Source organism: Rhincodon typus, chromosome 1 (assembly GCF_021869965.1).
Source record: "Rhincodon typus isolate 14 chromosome 1, sRhiTyp1.1, whole genome shotgun sequence".
NCBI lineage: Eukaryota > Metazoa > Chordata > Chondrichthyes > Orectolobiformes > Rhincodontidae > Rhincodon > Rhincodon typus.
The window spans coordinates 114,388,741-114,412,106 of record NC_063332.1 but is presented as its reverse complement, the minus strand read 5'-3'; the positions used below and the strand labels follow the sequence as shown (position 1 = coordinate 114,412,106).

At 40.1% G+C, this 23,366-nt stretch overlaps 1 protein-coding gene across 2 annotated transcripts in view; it reads left to right on the top strand.

The window, feature by feature from the left end:
- The window catches only part of LOC109912015 (bifunctional heparan sulfate N-deacetylase/N-sulfotransferase 4-like), a 149,745-nt gene extending 128,419 nt beyond the window's left edge, over nt 1-21,326 (top strand). For both annotated transcript variants that reach the window (XM_048598798.1, XM_048598789.1), the window contains 2 exons: nt 3,865-3,993; nt 21,212-21,326. In XM_048598798.1, the coding sequence (XP_048454755.1) occupies nt 3,865-3,993; nt 21,212-21,229 (147 nt within the window). In that variant the 3' untranslated portion in view covers nt 21,230-21,326. The remainder of the gene's footprint in view (nt 1-3,864; nt 3,994-21,211) is intronic.
- Nucleotides 21,327-23,366: the final 2,040 nt, after the last annotated feature.

Here is a 23,366-nt window from a genome sequence, read left to right as displayed (position 1 = left end):
CAAGAAGTTTATTGTTTATATTCTGGCTGCATAATACTGTCTGTTCCAGCTCTGCAGTTTGCAAATTGCAGAGTTCAGCTAGGTTTAAACTTGGCTTCCATTTTCTGAGGTTTTTAATCCATGCTCATGGAAAAAAAAATTCTGTAACAGTCCTAGAGGTCAGATAGACATTTTCTACAGTGCTAAAATGAAAGCATCCCAGTGTATTTAACTCCAAGATTGATAAAGGATTTGAACGATAGAGTATGTTTAGAGTTGCTCCAACCTTGGGACATTGCATCGGTCTGAACTGTCGTATTGTCCCAGTCTTAGTCACCAAACTTTAAGAAGAATGTGAAGAAATTAGAAAGAAGATTATGAGAATGGTTTTGCACATGAAGAACTTAAGTTACTTAGGCAGATTGGAGAAGCTGGGATTGTCCTCCTTGGACAAGAGAAGGCTGAGAGGAAATTTGATAAAAGTATACAAAGCCGTAAGGGGACAAGACAAAGCAGACAAAGAGAAAACGTTTCCTATTTAAAAGATTGAAGGATTCAAAAAGAGAGGGGGGACCGATTTAATGTAACTTATGAAAGAAGCAATGAAAACATAAGGGGAAAACTTTTAAAGTCAGCAAAAGGTTCAGATCTAGAATGAACTGCCTGGATTTTGAAGGTAGGGTCATTTGATGTATTTGTAAGGAAATTGAATCATTATCTGAAAGAGAGAAATTTACGGGGCTACACGGAGAAGGCAGGGCAGTAATATTAGGTAAATTGCTAGTTCTGAAGGCCAGCACAGACTGAGTGGCCCAAATAACCCCCTTCTGTGCTGTAATAGTATAATATCAAAATGGAATGAGTCAGAGCTAATGACATAAAGTAAGTGAAAATTGATGAATGCTGCCAGTCCACAAAATTATGTGTAACCCACCCATTGATTAGATAAAATTTTCATGAGTGTGAAATTTAATGTTGCCTGTGGATATCCATTTATATTATTGCAGTCACCATCACACACCACATAAATATGGTATTCCAATGCTCAGTGTGTAAAAGGGGATAAAGTAAATATCCCTCTTGACAATGATTGTATTTATAGATTTCATTTTCATAATTGACCTCTCTATTCCATCTTGGCTTAAGATGGTGACTGGGGAAGTGAAGTTCTACGAGTGGGGCAAAACAAATCAATTTCATTGGTTTTAAACACCTTAACAAAGCAGATAATCACCAGAATGGTTTGTGGCAATTTAAAGGTATCTTGGGTATTCACTAAACGTTTTATAGGTGAAATCGGATTTCACGAATGCAGTGAAATGGGTACATGTTGTATTGTCAACCCAGTTTATACAACTCCCAATTTTCTTTTTCATTAAAGCCTGTTTCCCCATTGCATGTTCAACTTGGAGCTAATTTTGTGCATTCAAAAATAAGTACCCCATTTTCTGTAAAAGTTGGATTGCACATTGTAAAATAAATTGGAGTGAGATTCAACTTCAGACATTCAGAAGTAGTAACATTCCATTTGGTACTTTATTAACTCTAATACTTCAAATCATATCGTAACATATCATAGTGATGTTTCTGTTATTATGAAATATCTATCCACTTAGAATGAAGAGTTTTACATTTAATCTCTCTTTAAACAACATTGGCTGTCAATTGAATAATTGGGTACCAAAATCTCTGATCATGACCATTTTTGTTTCGGAATTGCAACTGACCTTTGTAAAAGTATGAACTAGTGAGCTCAAAAGTTCAATTAATAATTACCTTTCCCACTGTGGGAGTCAGACATACAGACCTGTTAAAGTCATGTGTTTGATTTGCAGTTTATGCTGAAGCAATGAGCAAGACAGTAGGCTGTCGGTGCCTTTAAATTAAGGAGGGAGAAAATCAGCCACACATCAAGGCTAATGATTACTTTTCAGTAACTATAACAATCTCTTGTTTAGCATGTCTATTAGCTTCCTAAAAATCAGCATGCTAAGCGAAGATTGCTTTTCCATAAGAAAGCATGTAATAACTGAGTTACATTTCTGACCACTAATTTTTCTATTAAAAATCTACAGTTTGGCTGCCTTGAGACAAACTGAGTGAAGAATCTTTCAGTTCTGAAGAAAGGTCATACCAGAATCAAAATGTTAATTCTTTCTCTCTCCATAGATGCTGCCAGAACTGCTGAGTTTCTCCAGCATTTTGTGTGATCATTTCAGATTTCCAGCATCTGTAGTATTTTTGCCTTTATTCGTGAAGAGGATATAGTTTGGTTTTGATGGCACCATGTTTGACTAGGCTGCCTGTACTCACTGTCCAGATCCACACATGGGACTTGATTCTACTCTCCCCTACCAACGGATTTGATGGTATGTAAATTCTAGTGGGTGTAGTCTTCCCAAATCTGAAAGCCCACTGAGTAGCCATCCCATATCCATCAGTATTTTACCCAGGAGGGGCAGAAGTCCACTCCATGTGGGAAGTCTGGCAACTGGAGTTACACAGGCTAGTGTTGGCCAAGGAAGTTGGGGGATCTCGTAGACCTCCAGACCCCATCGCTCAAAAGTCATCTTCTGTTTTACATCTGCTCTTGTCCAACTAACCAATCCTTCACTAACCCTGTCCCCTCCTCCCCAGCTCCAGGAGTAGCTGAGAATTTAGTTCAATTTCTTGAAATGGTGGGACAGCCAATATTCCCAGAAGTGGCCATCACTGCAAGCTGACACTACTGGGACTAATGAGCTGCCAGGCCTTCAGATGGTCAGGACATTCTTCCAAGATAGGAGCAGAAGACTCATTGTAAAGCAATTAACCCTGGTCCCAGTATTAAATTGCTGCATGGAAGCTGCTTGGATTTTGGGTGGGTTTCTCTCGAAGATCATGCTGCTGCATAATATCCAGCCCATGAAGATCGAGCACAGGCCATTCAGCCCAGTGCACCTCTGCCACTTCCATTATCCCATTCTAATGCTTCTTCCATGGAATCCTGTGAAGACTTTACCTTTCAATCTACTTATTAAGGTTTGAAGATTGTTACTGAATCTGCTTTTCCTATCCTTCCAAATAGCACATTCCAGATTACAACATCTCACTGCATAAAAACACTGTTCATTTAGTGGAAATGAATGGGGCGGTGAATAGTTGTGGAACTGTATCTCAGCACAAATCAGAGCCTGTAGAAGGAGAGTTTCATTAAAACATAACAACCCTGAAAAGTTGCATTTTAGAATTTCAGCCTCAAGTGTTATTTATACAGAAAATTTCTTATATAATGTAGTCTTGGAGTATATATATATATATCAAAAATGCAAATATTGCAGCTGATAATTTTGAAGAAGGGTCACTGGGCCCAAAGGGTTAACTTTGCTTTCTGTTCACAGATGCTGCCAGACCTGCTGAGTTTTTCCAGCAATTTCTGTTTTCATTTCTGATTTCCAGCATTCGCAGTTCTTTGGTTCTTTTGCAGCTGATCTAGTTGTTTAATGCGATGGAACTTGATTTGAGTGCATTTTCCTATCTGATTTAAGATCCAGTCAGAAAGTGTTATAAGCAAAACAGCACAAACAGTTCATTGTGTCACAATAAAAACTGGACAACCTTATTCAAGGATAATGAGCTAAATTGTACCAAACCCTTAGCATTTAGCTATATAAGACCCAGGGACCTACATAAGAAAATGCCATTTCCTGAGCAGCTTCACAAGTAGGTGAAGATTATTAAATAGCAAAACGATTACTTGACCTTTCCAACTGTTTTCCAAAGACCTTTTTAAATTGAATTCTGTCATCCATTATCTATTTTCCTCCAATTTATTCTGCTTTGTGTAAGACAGTGTTTCGAGGAAAACCTGGTCAAATGTATCTTTTCTATCATTTTCTTCCTTAGGTACTTCCACGACAAACTTGTGGCCTTTTCACCCATACCATATTCTACAAAGAGTACCCTGGAGGCCCGAGAGAACTGGACAAGAGCATCAGAGGGGGAGAACTTTTCCTCACTGTTCTTCTTAATCCAGTAAGTTTTCACATTATATATAGGAGTGGACATCGGTGATGGCAAAGAGATTCTTGGTTTCCCTCAAAATTGCCCGCAACCCTGAATGCTAATCTTCCACAGCTTTCTCTCCTGTCTCTCCTCATTATTCAAACTTATCTTCTCCATGACTTCCCCACCTGACCTCTCAAAGTGATACCAGTTTAAAAAGCTGATCAATATTCCTTCCTGTCTCCCGCACCAGCACATTTTACAAACCCTTCCCTCTCTTGAGGTACAGCTTACTACCGCAGCCATCACGGTCTTGCATTCAAATATTCCAAATCAAATGCCATTCCTCAAGGAGAGAAACAGTCTTGACATCCCTGACCCTGAATAATATTGCCCAAGCTCCACCCTCCTCTTCCTTTCCTCTTGCTTGCAAATTCCATTGCCATTTCTCTGGCAACTCCATTTGTGCTTCCAGCCTTGCCACAGCATTGAAAACAAACATAGAAGCAGGCAGCATAGGAAAAGGAAAACCAGCTACTGCTATCTCTTTGATAGAGATATCCAATCAGTTCTGCTTTTCCCATGTAGCCATACTACGTTTTGCGTTCATTCATGGGTTGTGGGCATTGCTGGCTGAGCCAATACTTATTGCCCCCATCTGGGAAGCCTTGACAAGATAATGGTGAGCTGCCGTCTTGAACCATTGCCATCCATTTGCTATAGGTAGACCCACAATGCTGTTAGAGAGTGAGATCTAAGGTTTTGGCTCAGTGACAGTGAAGGAACAGCAATATATTTCCAACTCAAGATAGTGAGTGGCTCAGAAGGGAACTTGCAGGTGATGGTGTTCCCATGTATCTGTTGTCCTTGTCTATCTAGATGAAAGTAGCCTTGGACTTGGAGGATGCTGTCTGAGGGGCCTTGGTGAATTTCTATATGCATCTTGTAGTTGCTACATACTGCTCCTGCTACCGAGCATCGTTGGTAGGGGGAATGAATGCTTGTGGGCTTCTTTATCCTAAATGATATCAAGCTTCTTGAGTTTTGTTGGAGCTGCACCAATCCAGGCAATTGGGGAGTATTCCGTCACACTCCTAACTTGTGCCTCGTAGATGGTGGACAGGCTTTTGGAGTCAGCAAGTGAGTTACTGTCCAGAGAATTCCTAGCCTCTAGCCTGCTTTTGCAGCCCAAGTATTTATAGCATCATGAAGATTTGCAGCACAGGAAATGACCCTTCAGCCCATCGAGTCTGTGCCAATCAACAAGAACCACCTGACTATTCTAATCCCATTTTCCACCACATAGCCCATGGCCTTGAATGCCTTGGCATCGCAAACAACATCTAAAAACTTCTTAAATGTTATGAGGGCTTTTGCTGCTTTCACCCTCACAGGCACTGAGTTCTAAATTCTCACCACCTTCTGGGTGAAGAAAAGTTTCTTCACATACCTTCTTAACCTCCTGCCCATTTCCCGACATCTATGCCCCTGTTCATTCATCTCTACAGCAACGGAAGGCTTTCTATCCTCTCTATGTCCCTCATATTCTTTTATATGGTTAGTTCAGTTTGTGGTAAATGGTAGCCCCCAGGATGTTGATAGTGGAGGATTCACCAATGATCATACCACTGAAGTCTAGGAGCAATGGTTAGATTGTCTCTTATTGGAGATGCCCTTGCCTGGCATTTGTGTACCTCAAAAGTTGCTGTCATTTATCAGACCAAGCCTGGATATTGTCCAGATCTTGCTGCATTTGAACACAGACTGCTCCAGTAACTGAGGAGTTGCAAATGGTGAACATTGTACAATCATTGGCAAACATTCCCACTTCTGACCTTTTGATGGAGGGAAGGTCATTGAAGCCCCTGAAGCTGCTTGGGTCTAGGACACTATCCTAAGGAACTCCTGCAGAGATGTCCTGGAGCTGAAATGACTGACCTCCATCTTCTTATGTGTAGGGTATAACTCCAACAAGAGGAGAGTTTTCCCTCTGATTTCCATTGATTCCAGTTTTGCTAGGGCTTCTTGATGCCACACTTGACCAAATGCAGCCTTGATTTCAAGGGCTGTCACTCTCACCTCACCTCTGGAATTCAGCTCTTTTATCCATGTTTGAACCAAGGCTGTAATGAGGTCAGGAGCTGAGTGGCCCTGGCGGAACCCAAACTGGGCGTCACTGAGCAGGTGCTGCTTGATAGCACTGTTGATGATACCTTCCATCACTTTACTGATGATCGAGAGTAGACTGATGGGTGGTAACTGGCCCACTTGGGTTTGTGGTGCTTTTTGTGTACAGGGCATACGGCTGGGGGGTGCAATATTCTACATTGTCGGGTAGTTGCTAGTGCTGTAACTGTACTGGAACTGCTTGGCTAGGGGAGCAGCAAGTTCTGGGACATCTTTGGGACAATTGCTGGACTGTTATCAGGCTCCTAGCCTGTTGCACTATCCAGCCTTCAGCCATTTCTTGATATCACGTTATGTAAATCAAATTGGCTAAAGACTGGTATCTGTGATGCTGGGGACCACTGGAGGAGGTTGAGATGGATCATTCACTTGGCACTTCGTGCTGAAGATTGTTATCAATGCTTCAGCCTTCAATTCTGTAGTGATATGTTGGGCTCCCCCATCATTGAGGATAGGGATATTTGTGGAGTTTCCTCCGCCAGTGAATTAAGTATCCACCACCGTTCACAATTGGTTGTGACAGAACTGCAGAGCTTAGATCTGACCCAGTATTAGGGAGTCAGTTGGCCCTGTCTTTCACTTGCTGTTGTGTTCTTTGGCATTTAAGTGGTTCTGTTTGGTAGCATCACCAACTTGACATCTCAGTTTTAGGTATGCCTGATGTTCCTGACACAACCTCTTGTACTCTTCACTGAACCAGACATCACGGTAAAGGTGGAGTGGAGGGATACACCAAGCCTTGAGGTTGTAGATTGTTATGGAGTATGATTCTGCTGTTGCTGACAGCTCATCGCTGCTCATGATGCACAGTCGTAAGCGGGCAGATATGCTCCAAATTTATCCCATGGATCACAGTGATAATACCATCTAATGGATGGTAACTTCAATGTGACCCAGGCCTTTATCCCCACAAGTACTCCCATTAACCTTGTCATGGACATATGCAATATGACAGGCAGATTGTTGAGAATGAGATTAATGTTTTTTTTCCCTCTTGTTGGTTCCTTCACTATCTGCTGTAGACCCAATCTGACAGCTATGACCTTGTAGCACTCCACCAGCTTGGCCAGTAGTGCTGCTGCTGAGCCACTCGTAGTAATTAGCAAGCACCACCCCCCCTCCCCAAAAGCACCCAGAGGACATTCTGTGCCCTCAATGATTCCTCCAAGTGGAGATCAGCATCAAGCAGTGCTGATTCATCACCTGAGTCTTTTGAGGGGCTGTGGTTAAGGTGCCTGGTAATCAGCTATAGTTTACTTGCCTGCATTCAACCTGCTGTTGTGAGACAATGTCAAAAAGAACAAGTTATACTACATGAGAAAAGAGTACTGATTGGTTGACATGTGGACTCTAATTGATAGAGGCACTTCCATGGAAAATGCACCAGCCACATGATGACTGGCAGTTACTTGCCAAGCTTGTTTTAATTTAAACCATGCAGGTTGACTCTGGTCAAGACATTGTTCTGAGGGATGAACTAAAAAACGGTTGTTACCTATTTTGTTAAGTTGAAATAAATGCAAAGTGCATATGTGTTATTGCTGTCTGCAAGTTCACCAGCCTTTGGGATGTATGGCCTACAGGCATAGGATCATACCAATACTAAAATTCATACACCACATTACTTGCTTATGTGACAGGCCTAATGGTTTGATGGCAGTATTGTTAGTGATGAACCCTAGAACTGAGTACCTACGCACCTACCAGTGTTAGCAGTTCCTGCTTTTGTCATCTATCAGTAGTCCATAATGTGTTGAACATCTCTATTATATTCTCCCTAATCTCTTCTACCCTAAAGAAAACAATCACAGCTTCAATTATTTCTCCACATAACGAAAATTATTCCTCTCTGGTCCCATTCTAGTGGATCCCTTCTGCGCCCTCTCCAAGTTAGTCCTGTCTTTCACTTGCTGAAATGTCCACAATTCAATACAATGCTCCAGTTGTTTGTTTTAAAAGGTTTAACATTACTTACTTGCTTTTGAACTTGATGCCATCGTTTATAAATCCAAGATTCCCATATGCTTTGTAACAACTGTGTCAATTTGCCTAGTCGTTTTCAAAGATTTATGTACGTTAATCAAAGGTTTATGTGCTGTTGCATCCCATTTAAAATTGTACCATTTTAAGTACCTCTTCATTTAAAGTTGACTCCATTCTTTTTTTTTGGTTTAATGTCATTAATACAATTATACTAATATAATTAAAGATATATCTAATATCACTTAATGTTGTGAATCTCATTTTAAGATTACGTGGCCTGTCTGCTCTCAAAACCCTCTCCTCGTGCTTGCATTCCCACATTCAGTCTTCTAGGCCTTCCTCCAGTTGTCCCTGCCCTCAGTCCCTCTTCACAACCCCATCTCTAGGCTCTTTTCTTGCCCTTTAAAGTGGGCAGTGTCTGCTTTCTCTGGGCTGACATCTGCCCTTGCACTGAAGGCCTGGGCCCCACCTAGTGGCAGACGTTAATCAGTTCAGGTAGTTTTCCCTGCATTGACCAATGTCAGCCACCAGATAGAGCATGATCAATTAGAACTTCATCAAGAGAGTTTACTTTTTCATATATATATGTTGAGTAATTACACATATGTTGTATTTATTCAGTATTTTTAAGTTTACTTTATTTTGAGGGGTACTGTAAGCATTTAAGAATGAACATAATTTCAATTTAGTATTGTTTTAAAGTTGGTTTCGGTTTAGAAATGTCCTGAAATATAACTGCCCCATGTTTATTTGATATTGAGTAAATTATTTTGTTTTGCAACTTACTTCAGTTAGGGATACACAGTACTTCAAACATATGGTATAGTATTTCAACCTGTACATCTGAGCACAAAGTATCCACACAATCCTAACTCTGGCTTTAACATTGATTCTTTTGCTAAAACAGGTTTCACTTAAAATTGTTTTACTTAAAGTTGCAATTGTCAGGAAACTCACTTAAAATTGTATTGAGTTTCCTGACAATTGCAACTTTAAGTAAAACCGTTTTAAGTGAGGATTTACTGTAGCTAATATTTTTACTTCCAAGATGTTTGCACTAAATTTCATCTGCAATTTGTCTGCCCTTACCATCAGTCTATGTTTTCCTGGAGTCTGTTACTGTCTTTCTTGCTGTTTGCTACATAACCAGATATTGTGTCATTAGCAAGCATTGAAACTGTGCACTGTATATCAAAGTCCAGATTATGTATCAGAAACAGCTTTGGAATTAAAATGGAAACCTGGGTGTACCACTGACTACGCAATCACTGACCACTGCTCTCTACTTTCTTACCATTGACCAAGTTCACATCAACTCTGCCAGCACTTCTTTAATATTGTAAACTTAATTAAAGTCTTAAATGATAGCTTCACTTGTATCCATGAGCATGACCCCCACGGGATGTGGGAGTCACTGGCCAGGCCAGCATTTATTGCCCATCCCTAAGTGCCCAGAGGGTGATTAAATGTCAACAATGTTGCTGTGGGTCTGGAGTCACATGTATACCAGACCAGACCAGGTAAGGACAGCAGTTTCCTTCCCTAAGGACATTAGTGAACCAGATGGGTTTTTCCGACAGTCGACAATGGTTTTCCATGGTCACCGCTAGACTCTTAATTCTGGATATTTTTTATTAAATTCAAATTCCACCATCTTCCATGGCAGGATTTGAACCCTGGTGCCCAGAACATTACCTGGGTCTTTGGAATTAAAAGATAATATTACGAGGCAATTGCCTCCCCCTTGACTCCCATTATCCGTTCCCGTGTCTGCCCAACTGCTGCTTCTCTCTCTCTCTCTCTCTGGGCTCTATCTCCACCTATCATTTCCTCCTTTATCCCCCTCCCCACCCCTCTTAAAGTCATAGAGATACACAGCACGGAAACAGACCTTTTGGTCTAACTGGTCCATGCTGGCCAGATATCCTAAATAAATGTTTATTAATAAATCAGCATTTGGCCCATATCCCTCCGAACCCTTCCTATTCGTACACCCATTCAGATGTCTTTTAAATGTTGTCATTGTACCAGCCTCCACCACTTCCTCTAGCAGCTCATTTCATACACACACCACCCTCTGTGTGAAAATGTTACCCCTTTGGTCCCTTTTAAATCTTACCCCTGTCACCCTCAGCCTATGCCATCTAGTTTTGGACTCACCCACCACACGGAAAAGACCTTGTCTCTTCACCCTATCCATGCACCTCATGATTTTATAAACTTCTATAGGGTCACCCCTCAGCCTCCGACTCTCCAGGGAAAATAGCCACAGTCTATTCAGCCTGTGTCTATAGCTGAAACCCTACAACCCTGGCATCATCCTTGTAAATCTTTTCTGAACTCTTTCAAGTTTCACAACACATATTGTAAATGATTTGGATGTAAGTGTGGAAGGGTAGATTAGTAAGTTCGCGGACGATATGAAGGTGGGTCGAGTCGTGGATAGTGCAGAGGGCTGTTCTAGGTTACAAAGGGACATTGATAGAATGCAGAGCTGGGCTGAGAAGTGGTAGGTGGAGTTTAACCCTGAAAAGTGTGAGGTGATTCATTTTGAAAGGACAAACTTGAAAGCAGAATACAGGGTTAACGGAAAGATTCTTGGCAGTGTGGAGGAGCAGAGGGATCTTGGGGTTCATGTCCACAGTTCTCTGAAAGCTGCCATCCAGGTGGATAGAGTTGTTAAGAAGGCGTGTGGTGTGTTAGCTTTCATTAATAGAGGGATTGAGTTCAAGAGCCATGAAGTTATGCTGCAGCTACACAAAAGCCTGGTTCGGCCACATCTGGAGTATTGTGTCCAGTTCTGGTCGCCTCATTACAGGAAAGATGTGGAAGCATTGGAAAAGGTGCAGAGGAGATTTACTAGGATGTTGCCTGGAATGGAAGGAAGGTCTTATGAGGAAAGGTTGAGAGAGCTAGGGCTTTTCTCTTTAGAACGATGAAGGATGAGAGGTGACTTGATAGAGGTGTACAAAATGATCAGAGGTATAGATAGAGTAGACAACCAGAGACTTTTTCCGAGGGTGGAGGTAGCTATTATGAGGGGGCATAGTTTTAAGATAAGTGGAGATAGATATAGGGGAGACGTCAGAGGTAGGTTCTTTACTCAAAGAGTGGTAGGGGCGTGGAATGCATTGCCGGAGAGAGTAGTGGAGTCGGCCTCATTAGGGGCATTTAAGCAGCTATTAGATAGGCATATGGATGATAGTATAAGGTAGGGGCGGGGGTTAGATAGACCTTAGGTTTAGCGTAAAAGTTCGGTACAACATCGTGGGCCGAAGGGCCTGTACTCTGCTGTATGTTCTATGTTCTATCCTTCCTATAGCAGGGAGACCAGAGTTGCACGCAGTATTCCAAAAGTGGCCTAACCAATGTCCTGTACAGCTGCAACATGACTTCCCAACTCCTATACTCAATGCACTGACTAATAAAGGCAAGCATACCAAATGCCTTCTTCATTATCGTATCTACCTGTGACTCTGCTTTCAAGGAACTATGAACCTGCACTCCAAGGTCTCTTTGTGCAGCAGTACTCCCCAGGACCTTACATATATACCACCTTTTCCTAGTTTCAGTCAGTTCTGAAGAACAGTCGCTGGACCTGAAACATTGATTCTGCTTTTTCTCCACAGATGCTGCCAGAGCTGCTGAGTTTCTCCAGAGATTGCTGGGTTTGTTTGAAGTAGCCTTGAGCTGTGACATGCAAACCTCAGGTTCCTACAAACAACAATGAGATGAACCAAAAACAGAAATTGCTGGAAAAACTCAGCAGGTCTGGCAGCATCTGTGGAGAGAAATCAGAGTTAACGTTTCAGGTTGAGTGACCTCAGAAACTTAATGAGACAAACAATCTTTGGAAATATTGATTAAGGGATAACTTTTTCACAAGGTCTCTAGAAAAGCATTCCATTCTTCAAAACATCGATAAGCAACCCTTTACATCTACCGAGATAGGTTAAAAAAAAAATTGTCCAGAAAAAAATACTCCTCTAAGTTGTCAACTACATTGCATGCTCATGTGTACTAGATTGAAGATTGAATTCTCATGCTACTGACTCAAAGCTGATAGTACCGACACTTGGTCAAACAGATACCTAGTAAGCTCTTCTTTCTCGTCTAAATCATTCCATTTAATTCCACGCCATCCGCAATATTCTTTATTTCTGCAAGTTATACTGAGATTGCCAACTGTGTGAAACTATTGTCAATAAATGCGGAAATAGTTGTCCAGAGCACATAAATCAGTACACAAAGTACAAAACAGCCGTAAGTAAATGCCTACAGAAAATAAAACAATCAACTTTTCTGGCATCTTTGGCATCGATAGATTTAAAGACCTTTTTGCGTACTAAGCCAGTGGACTTGTCTTGCGCAATTTTTACATGGACAAAGTGTGAGCTAGAGATAAAGCTACAAGAACAAGAAAGTCATTGTAGGGCCTATGCGAATGTATTTTATTATTTCAATTACACTGGTCTTTCCCTTCAGCAGAGTGTAAACTATTCCTTGTAGGGAAGATGGGAGATTGGACTAACATGCATGTGAGCCAAGTTTTACAATTCATGTAAAAAGACTTTGTGCTACTAGTGAAACCTTACTAATTCTAAATGTAGTCACAAGTTAAACATTCACAAAGTGACTGGTTCTTACTCAGAACAAAGTGATTAGATCTGAAGATGGAAAATTATTTTACTTTTATTTCAAGATCTGGCAATTATCAGATGATAGTGTATGTTCCAAAACTTTTTTTGGAGAAGTTTGAAAATCATAATAATTCTGTTGCTGAGCAAAACAAAGTTGGTTAATCATTGTATTAAACAGTAAGGAGATGTTGTAAGAGTGTGGGACATTAATTGGACAGTTATTCATAGCCTCTAGGCATTAATGATGGAATATATTTGTATCAATTTTGGCTCAGTTTATAGCACACTCACCACTGAGACAGAAGGTTATGGGTTCAAGTGTCATTTCACATCTGCTCATTATATATAGATTTAAAAGATTCCAACTCCATCTTCAAAGTAGAGCAGGGCAGTTCTCCCTGATGTCCTGACAATATGTACGCCTCAAGCAACATTACCAAGGAACAGATTATCTGGTCATTATCACATTACTGTTTGTCGGACCATAATGTGTACAAATTAACAGTTGCGTTGCCTGCATTACAAAACTGCCTCTTACTCCTGTCCTCCGTCTTCAGCATACCACTTTTTGCGAGCTACTTTCAATTCTGAAGTAGGGTCACTGGACCTGAAATATTAACTCTGCTTTCAACCACAGATTTTGCCAGACCTGCTGAGTTTCTCCAGTAATTCCTGCTTATGGATCTAATCATGTTGTTTCAGCTTTGGTGAAAAATATCAGATTCTATGATGCAACTAGAGGCAGCATAACAGCTTAGTAAATGAAGTGCTAGCTCATTTACACTGCAGGAGGAAATATATCCCTTAAGAGAGAGGGAAAGACACTGGCAAGGCAAGAAAGTGAGAATTAGATTTAGAATGAAAACCAAGAAGCAGAGAGTCACCCCCATGCATAGAGCAATTTTTAATCTGTAAACAATGTCTTATTTTCTTTTCAAGTTCCATTCATATTGCTCCAAAGATAACTTTTGAAATTTTGCTCCTTTACTTAGGATGCTACATTTAAAATGTTAATGTCTTGTTGTCTACGAGGATAGTAAGTTACTGAAGTAAGTGTGAAAGGCATCCTTCCAAAAATGCAGTCTAGGCTGCTATGTGCATTAATGATTGTATAAGACTTTATATGAACAAAATCCCAGAGTACAGAAGATAGGACTGAACCAGTTAAGCTGCAGTTTAACGCCACCAGAGGTCAAAATCATCCAGTATATTCCATAGGTTTTGATCCAGTGAATCCAACTCAATCTTATCGATGGCAGAGTATGGCAATTCATCAATCAGCAATGACTGCTGGGTAAAAAAGCTGAACCATTCCCAAATACAGCCATTCTTTTTGACACAAGTTGCAAAATTGCACATAAGCAACTGCACTGAGTCACTATTTCATGGAACATACCTTGTATATTCTGTAAGACAGTTGACTTTTATGGATAATCCTTTTAATAGAAAGCCCTCTTCAATTAGATATTGGGGTTGGGGGGAAGGTTAAAAGGATCTTTCAATTTTGGGGGTGGGTGGTTTGGAGAAGAGTTACAACAGCTTTCCATTGCTAATTGCATCATAATTGAATATTTAATTGTCAGTGTATTTACTGGGCAATTGTTTGGGTTCCTACATGTTGGAACATGCTGAAACTGTTAGGTCATTGAGTTAGGCGATGCATGTTTGTAATGCGTATCGCTGTAAAAACAATCTTTAAGCATGTAACAATTGGTGTCAGTTTTGTCCCTCACCTGGATATGTGATTTAGAATAAGATAGCAAAAGATGGTTGTCTAAAGATAAAGTTTGAAAATTGCAAAAGCATCAACTGACGGACAAATATAAAACTGAAATCCCAGTCCATTGTGGAAAATGGTGGGAAGAAAGTTTAAACCAGTTTAAAATTATTTTCTGATGCCCTCTGACTCTGAGCCAGTGGAAGGGTTAAGTGAATAAGTGGCTACACGTTAAAATTCTATCAAATATAAATGCAGTTGTGCTCCCTGTATAGGTACAATAGTTTTGAGTTGCTGGTTTATATGCTAATATGTCTCATATGAATGGGAATTAGGTTCTAACTTGTGCACTTGGAGAAGAAGATAGTTTAATTAAATGCCTTGAAAAAAGTCCTGGGGCAACTATCATTTCCTTTGGAATTTTTGGAACAGATGAGACTTTGGACTGTGCTACAGAGAAAAGAATGTTCGTTGGTTAACAGGTTTCAAATTTGTTGAAAACAAGAGGCAGATATCATCAAAAGGAAGGATTAAAGTTAAGCAGAATGAAAACAGATTTAGATCTGACTTTACAGCAGAACAACAGAATTGAATTGATAGGCAAATACACCCTGCATCCTTGAATTCTCAAGGAACCATGAGAAGTTGCTTTAGGTGTGACTTGAAGTGACATCAGTGAACTATCCAAAATAGAGAGCCACAGTCCTTGAAATGTCTCATGACAGACAATTTTGAGGAAGGGGAGAAAATAATGATAAGTATACACAAATTATATTCATGATGAGCTCTAGTCATTTGAATACGTTTATTATAAATTTTTTTAAAATGTGGATAGCACTTGCACGTAAATAGTCTGTGAGACAGATTGGTCAAATTATTATCACCATTTATGAAGCAGTGAGAATTGACGCAAGGTTAGGGAACATGAAAATGCTATTCTTTTAAAATTCATTCGAAGGATGTGGACATTGCTAGCTGGCCAGTATTTATTGTCCATCTCAGGTTACCTTTAATAAGGTGGTGATGAGCTGCCATCTTGAACTGCTGCAGTCCACATGCTATGGATTGACTACAATGCTGTTCGGTAGAGAAACGGCGACCCTGAAGGAAGGGTGATATATTTCCAAGTCAGGATAAGGAGTGGTTTGGAGGGGAACTTGCAGGTGGTAGTGTTCTCATACAAACTATTGCCCTTGTTCTTTGAGATGGAAATGGTCATGGGTTTGGTGAATTTCTGCAGTGCGTTTTGTAGATCGCACACACTGCTGCTTCTGAGTGTCAGAGGTGCGGGGAATGGATGTGGTGCCAGTCAATCAGTCAGTCTGTTTTGTTCTGGATGGTGTCAAGTTTCTTGAGTGTTGCTGGGGCTGCACCCATCTAGGCATGTGAGGAATATTCCATCCAGCCTTGTGGATGGTGAATAGGCTTTGGGGAGTCAGGAGGTAAATTACTTACTGCAGGATTCCTAATCTCTGACCTGCTGTTGTAGCCAGTGTAGTTATCTGGTGAATCCAGTTGAGTTTTTGGTCAATGGTATACCCCAGGATGTTGATAGTGAGGGGTTCACCTTTGAATGCCAAGAAATAATGGTTGGATTCTCTCTTGTTGGAGATCATCCTTGGGTAGCATTTGTGTGGAATGAATATTACTTTCCACTCTTTAGTCCAAGCCTGGCTCTTGCTACATTTGGACATGAACTGCTGTAGTATCTGAGGAGTCGCGAATGGTGCTGAACATTGTGCAATCAACAGTGAGCACCCCTACTTCTGTCCTTATGATGGAGGGAAGTTCCTCGTTGAAGCTACTAGTGTGGGCTGGGCCTTGGATACTACCATGAGGAACTCCTGCAGAAATGTCCTCAAATTGAGTTGACTGACCTCAAACAACCACAACCATTTTTCTTTGTGCCAGGTGTGACTGCAGAGTTCTCCCTGATACCTATTGACTCCAGTTTTTGTAGAGAACCTCAAGGATTACGCTCAGTTAAATGTTGGTTGTGAGATCGCTTAGCTCAGTCTACCACTTGCTGCTTATGTTGTTTGGCATGCAAGTAGTCGTGTTTTACAGTTTCACCAGGTTGATACCTCATTTTTAGATATGCCTGGTACAATTCACGGTGTGCCCTTCTGCCTTCTTTATTGAACCATATTTATCCTTTGTTGATGTCTACCAAGAAACTCATCACACTGCTTGTCAAATACATGGAAGTTGATGTGAAATCGTGCCCACTTCAAAATAGGCCTTACATGACTCTACCATAACCCTCATGGCTCAGACCCCTATAAGATTCCGCCCTCTAGAATGAACCAGCTAACTTGGAACAAATGCTGGAGAGAGAGGAATTCTCTAAAATTAACTGGGTGGATTTCCACTGTCAGATTGTTCCAGGAAAAGAAAGACAAATGCATCAAAATTGTTAGCATTTTGAGCACAAGGGCTTCTCTCAAAGGATGTTCTGGGTTTAACACACATTTTAAAAATATGTTTGCTTGTATACTTAAGTTTGTTTTTATTTAAAGGAAGGAAGGGAAACTATTAAGTTCTAGTAGTTGAATTTTGTTTCGATTCAGATAGTAGTCATAAACTGGGGATTCACATAGGCTCCCAGGTATCGGAACAGACTGAAATGAAAGGAGGGTGCCATCATTGGACTATCGCTGATGTGGAGATGAAGCAAAACCACTTAGCTGTCAATCTTGATTCTCAGCCCGAGCAAGTGGATTCTGCTTGGTCAGAATGGTTGCCTTGGGAATGCAGCACAGATTGATAGTCTCCATTACACTTTCTTTTAAACATGCAAATTGTGCAATGCATGTACAAATTCCTTTTGCAAGCTTAAAACCAGGCCCTGTGTGTGAATATATGTAGTTTCTAGTACAGGTAGTTCTCCTATAACATGATAGTTGCATTCTTGTGTGACCTTGCATGATAGAAAATCACGTTATAGGGAAATCGTTATAGAAAATCACTATACCTGAAGAGCAGAAAGTTCACGTTGTCCAAACAGTGTCCACTATTCATCAATCGCATTATGGCCAATTCATGTTAACAAAACATGCGTTATAGCAGAACTACCTGTCCTTGCAAGTGTCTTACAGTGCAAGCCCAGCTATTGATCTTCAATTAGTTTCTGATATAACTTTTGGCTCATACTGGATTATTTCATAAATGATTTCCAATAGCAGGGTCACATCTAATGGCGGCCATACTTTTTTAAAGGCTTTTAATCACATGAAATTTGAGCAGGATTGGCACACTATATGTGTTTCAAATGGTCGATGAAGCATATTGTTTGATATGGTCTGCATTGGGACGCTTGGCCCAGATAACTGGCATCATGCCGACAATAAAACTCTTATGTCATTTTACTCATTTGGGTGCGAGACAGAGTAACCTTTTGACTTGACAACAGCATCCCGTTTGTAGAGAAAGCGACTTGTGGGCTTATTGCTTCATCACAGTTTGAGACAGTTAGCTTCATCTGTTGTTCAATTTTTTTGGGACAGCATCTCCTGTGGACATGGTGGACATGAGGTCTTTCATGAGTTTTTGCAATATACAATGAATGATTTCATTAGACCATCTGTCATTATGTAGGATAGTTTTGAAAAGATCTTTTTCAGCATCAAACCTACATGGTGAGCTGATGGCCGAGGTCCTATTCATGAGGTTACCCATAAGATTGATCTCCCAGAACCTGTTCATCACCTACAAAGCACAAGTCAGAAGTGTGATAAAATATGCTCCATTTTGTCTGAATCAACACAATTCTAAATACACTCGAGAAGCTTAACACTATCCAGAGCAAAGTAGCCTGCTTGACTGACAGTCCTATGACAACCTTCCAAATTAATATATCCATCACTGGCACAGTGGTAGCATATGTACCATTGACACAGTACACTGTTGTAACTCACCAAGCCTCCTTCACAGCAACTTGACCATGACCAGTTAGAAGGCAAGGGTGATAGATGCATGGAAACACTACCATCTGCAAATTCCCCTTCAAAACACAGACAATCCTGACACTGAAATATTCTCTAGTCCTTTACTGTCTCTGAGACAAATCCTGGAATACCTGCCTGACCTACACCACATGGAATTGTTCAAGGAGGTGGCTCAATGCCACTATGTGAGGCGCAATTAGGGACATACAGCAAATGCTAGTTTCACCAGCAATCCTCAAATTCCACAAGTGAATAAATATAGAGGCTTCTATTGATCCTCAATCAAATTGGAGACCATGCAGCACATCTTGAATAGGTTTATATGTCCTTATAGCAACTCCTGCTCAAGAGCAACTTTATAAACAGACCTTTCAAGGTCAGATTCCCTTGTCCCTGAACTGAAGAAAGAGTCACACTCATCCTCTGGGAAGTATGTGACTGTTTCTCATCTGCCAACCGCACTTACTACTTATCACCCATGCACTGGTGTTACTTCCTTGAGCTCATTACTTGCATCTTCCAAAGTCTAACTGTGCAGGTGCTAGCCAATGGTGCTAAGAGAGATTGCTGTGAGCTACTGAGCTACTGGGACGCAGCTTGAGCCATCAGTGTGTACTTTCTATCAAGTTCTTTTTAAATGTAAATGTGAAAGCTTTAAAATTTTGGTGAGTTGCTGCTTGTATGTCTCTCGTTCATGACCAGCATTCAATGGGCTATCTGTTTCCTAAGGGGTCTGTGTAGCAATCAACTGTATGAATGTTTAGCTTCGGATTAGTCATACAAAGTATAGCTACTTTGGCCATATTCATGACATCAAAATCAACTTCCTAAACACTACAGCACCAGTGGGTGACCTCTTCAGGACCCCATCCTGAAGATGGATTATTTAATAAAATTGTGTCTCAGTCACATGGGAAGATCACTCACACAATGTACTAGTCAGCCCAGTGAACTGAAGAACTAGGTTCAATGAATAGTTCACCAAAGCTCCATATTACGATGCTTTCAGTGCAAACTTTCCTTTCCTACATGTTACTTGGGCCTGATTACACAGAACAATGAAAAAAGAAAATTTATTGCTGGTGTGGTCCATTATATATGAATATTTTATTCTTTTATCCCATTGTTTTCTAAACCTGCCACAAATCTTACTCCCTTTCCCCTAAAGTATCCCCTACCTTAACCATGTTTTTAGACTGAACAAAAGGCTATTTACGTAGCCATCGTGTTCAACCCTCAACTTACCATCAGACTGTATGGTCACCAAGACATATTATGTCAACTTCATTCTACCCGATTCCAGTCCCTCCACCACTATAACCTTCTTCTGCGGTGTTATTGCCTTCATATTTAATTACCCCAATGTATTCCTTGCTGGTCTTGCATTTCTCCTTATCCATTTCAAATTATCTGCAGTCTCTGACAGAGTTGGCCCCACTCTCCTCCTCCTGCAACTTCTCTTCTTCCACTTGGCTGTGACTGCACTCAACTATCAATCCAGTAGCAGCCAGACAATTGCTCGAAATGGCTCCATTTCCTATTCCTGCACAATTACTTCTGGAGTCCCCAGAAGATCAATCATTGGTTCCCTCCTATTTGTTATCTCCATAATAGTCACTGGTGACATCTTCTGAAAACACAGTGTCAAGTTTTATATTTATGCTGATGACTTTCAGCTATACTTCACCACCATCTCTCTGAGCCCCTAGACCAACTGTGATATGTCAAGCTGCACAGCCAACATTCAGTTTTGATTGAGCAGAAATTCCCTCCAATGAAATATTGAGAAGATAAAGCAATTGTCTTCAGCATCAACATAAACTCTATTCCCTCAACACTAAATCCATTCTTCTTCCTGTCGAATGCCTGTTGCTGAACTGGTCACTTGCAACCTTGACATCACATTTAACTCAAGGTGAGCTTTCAACTACACATCATTTCATCATCATGCTTCATTCTCATAACATCATCTGCCTGTATCCTTACCTCACCTGCTGTAACCCTTAACATGTCTTTGTTAACATTAACATTATTAACTTTTTACTTGACTGCTCTCTTTGCCAACCTCCCATTTTCTCATTCTGTATATACTTGATGACATTCAAAACTCTGCTGCTTATATGCTAATTTGTGCCAAATTCCTTTTGCTCTCAACTCTTATTTGCTAATCTATATTGAAAAAAATTCAATTTTAATCTTGTCATAAGTATTTAAAAATCTCTTAATGGCCTCACTTCCTTCCCCTCTTTGTAACATCCTCCAGCCCTTCAACCATCTGAGATTTGCGCAGTGCTCCAATTCTCAGCTCATGCTCATCCCTATCCCCAATTTGCATTACTGCTATATTGTGAGGTATGTCTTCTTCTGCTTCAATCCTAAGCACAGGAATTCTTTTTTAAATCTGTCAATCTCTGGACCTCACTTTGTTTCTTCGAGAAGCTTCTCAAAACCTACCTTTTTGACAAATGTTTGACTTACAGCTGTAATGGGACCTTATGAGCCTCAATGTTAGATTGTGTTTGATCCTGCTGCTGTGAAACATCTTGAGATATTTAACCACATTCAAGTTGCTACATAGATACAATTGTACACAGGCTACTACTTGTCAACTTCAACTAGTTCAAAACATAGCTACATTTTCTTTCCCCTCCAGGATTTGGTGCTGTAATCCACATATAGTGCTTGTGTATGTTAAACTTAATTTATAAAATTGAAGTTACTGTTGTTGATTTAATAACGATAAATAATTTAAACTCCATTTTGCTGCTTTGTAGGTTCAAATACTTGATTGATCAGCACGCTAAAGTGGGCTGCAACTTACAACTGATACACGATTGAGTTACCAGATAAGCAGGCATTCTGAAATTCTGCAGCAATATACCTTTGCCCCCAATTTAACACAATTTCATCGATTTCCAGATCATAGAATAAGCATCAGGATTACTTTTGGGACAATGCATTGAAAGAAAGGGGCATTTCATAATAGCAGACCATGTTTGGAAATTTGTTTTATTAAATTGGCAGTCATGAAAGAGTAACATGTAACCCCTTTTTATACTAGATGCATATGATAAAGATAATCCATTTTATTTATGTTGATTCCTGAAGCCATTAAGCAGAATAATGTGCAATAAATTTATCAAAATAAAATGTGATTTTGGAAAGTTTCAACATTCTGAAGAATTTTGAAAAAAATGTGTTTTGTATAAAAGTTGAAGAAAATAGATGAAGCAAATGGCAGTTAGCGTGAAACATTTTCACATTCAAGGGTTTCAGGGTAATTTTCTTGGACAAAATAATGCGACAGGGTGTTGTGTCTTGGGTGTTCTGCTGCACTTTGTGGAACACAGTATTAAATTAATTCTTCATCGGTCTTGGGACATTTATATCTTTTATAAGAAACTGTTAAATTAAATAATGAGTTGTTGCACTGTTCCCAATTAAATGTGAAGCTGGGAGAGCGATGAAATTTCAATGCAGGTGTATTGTCAACAGCAGTGTAATAATTGGTGTGCAGTGCTGCTGCCCCTTGATAGATGTCAGCTCGCTGTGAAGGGCAGCCATCTTGCTTCTTTTCTGAGTGGATCATGAGCAACATAACACTGAAATAATGCTTCATTAGACTGGCAGATCAAACTGTAAATGACATGCTACATTACCCATGGTCTACTAAACTATTGTTGAGACATACTAAGAAAAGTTACAGGCATGAATTATTCCTAAAGGTCTCCTGCAGAAATTAAATAAAATTACTAGATGGTCAGTTATGTTACACTGCTTGTGTCAATTGAGGTAGCTCTGACTTCAGAACTGTGACACAGACAAGGAGTGTGGTCAGCTTGAACTACAAAAAAGTGTTTAAAATCCATTGGAGGAACTGTTCTTGTACTTCATTTCCTTTGCACTGGTGGGAAAAAAATTGTTGGTTTGTGTGATAACTTTATTTGTAATAAATAATAATTCTTGTTAAGTGCAGGAAGCTGGTCCATGCTTTCAATTAACCTGGGACTATAGAGCTAAATAAATTGGATTTTGCATTCTTTTATAAGATCCTTAACTTCTGTTACAACTCTGGGTATAGTGGGGCTCGATTTCCAGCACATAATCCTAACAAGGCATGATACCACACCGATCCATCACACATGAACATCCATTCATGCAATTAACTCGATTTTATGGATTCATAGAGGCACATGAGACAAACTGAACTTTCATTGACATGAAATGAGCAAACTAATCAAATTATATAACCCAAGCAAAAGTGTGGGTTAAGCCTGGCCTTGAGGCATCGTGTTGAGCATTTAGTGTAGCTTTACAGTTGTACCAGGTTTAACAGTGCAGTGACTGGCTATATAACCTCAAAACTGATTCCCATAAAGTCTTGCTGAAAGGGAATGCAGACTAGGGAAACTGAGTGCAGAGATCTCTCCAGGTTCTGCTACTTTCAGATTTAGAATTTTCTAATCTTGGTATTATTTGGATCTAGAAAATCAGAAGCGGGTTAATTCTGTGTTCGGGTACCTGCTCTGTTTTACCATTGAGTCAGGACGTCATTAGCTGACACTTAGTTGATCACCTCCCTTTTAGGTCACAGTAAGTTTGTGTCCCAGGAAAATAGGAAACTAGGGAGAATATTGAGAAGGTGCATGGTTTTAATAAATATAAATTGATACACGAAGTAAAAGAGAAATCCATATACTGATGCAACAGTAAACATATGCTTCTTCCAAATAACATGATAGGCTAATATTCTGCAAGGCATGTGGGTGACAGATTTGAGCTGAATATTGTCCTGCTACCTCCCTGTTTGCGCTTCAAAGTCGGGAGGCAGCAGACCAATATTTACTACTGTGGTAGCACTTAATTAGTATTTCTTCCAATTTTCAAGTAGCTCTATATACTGTAAAAAGCAAGAAGCTGATGCTTGAA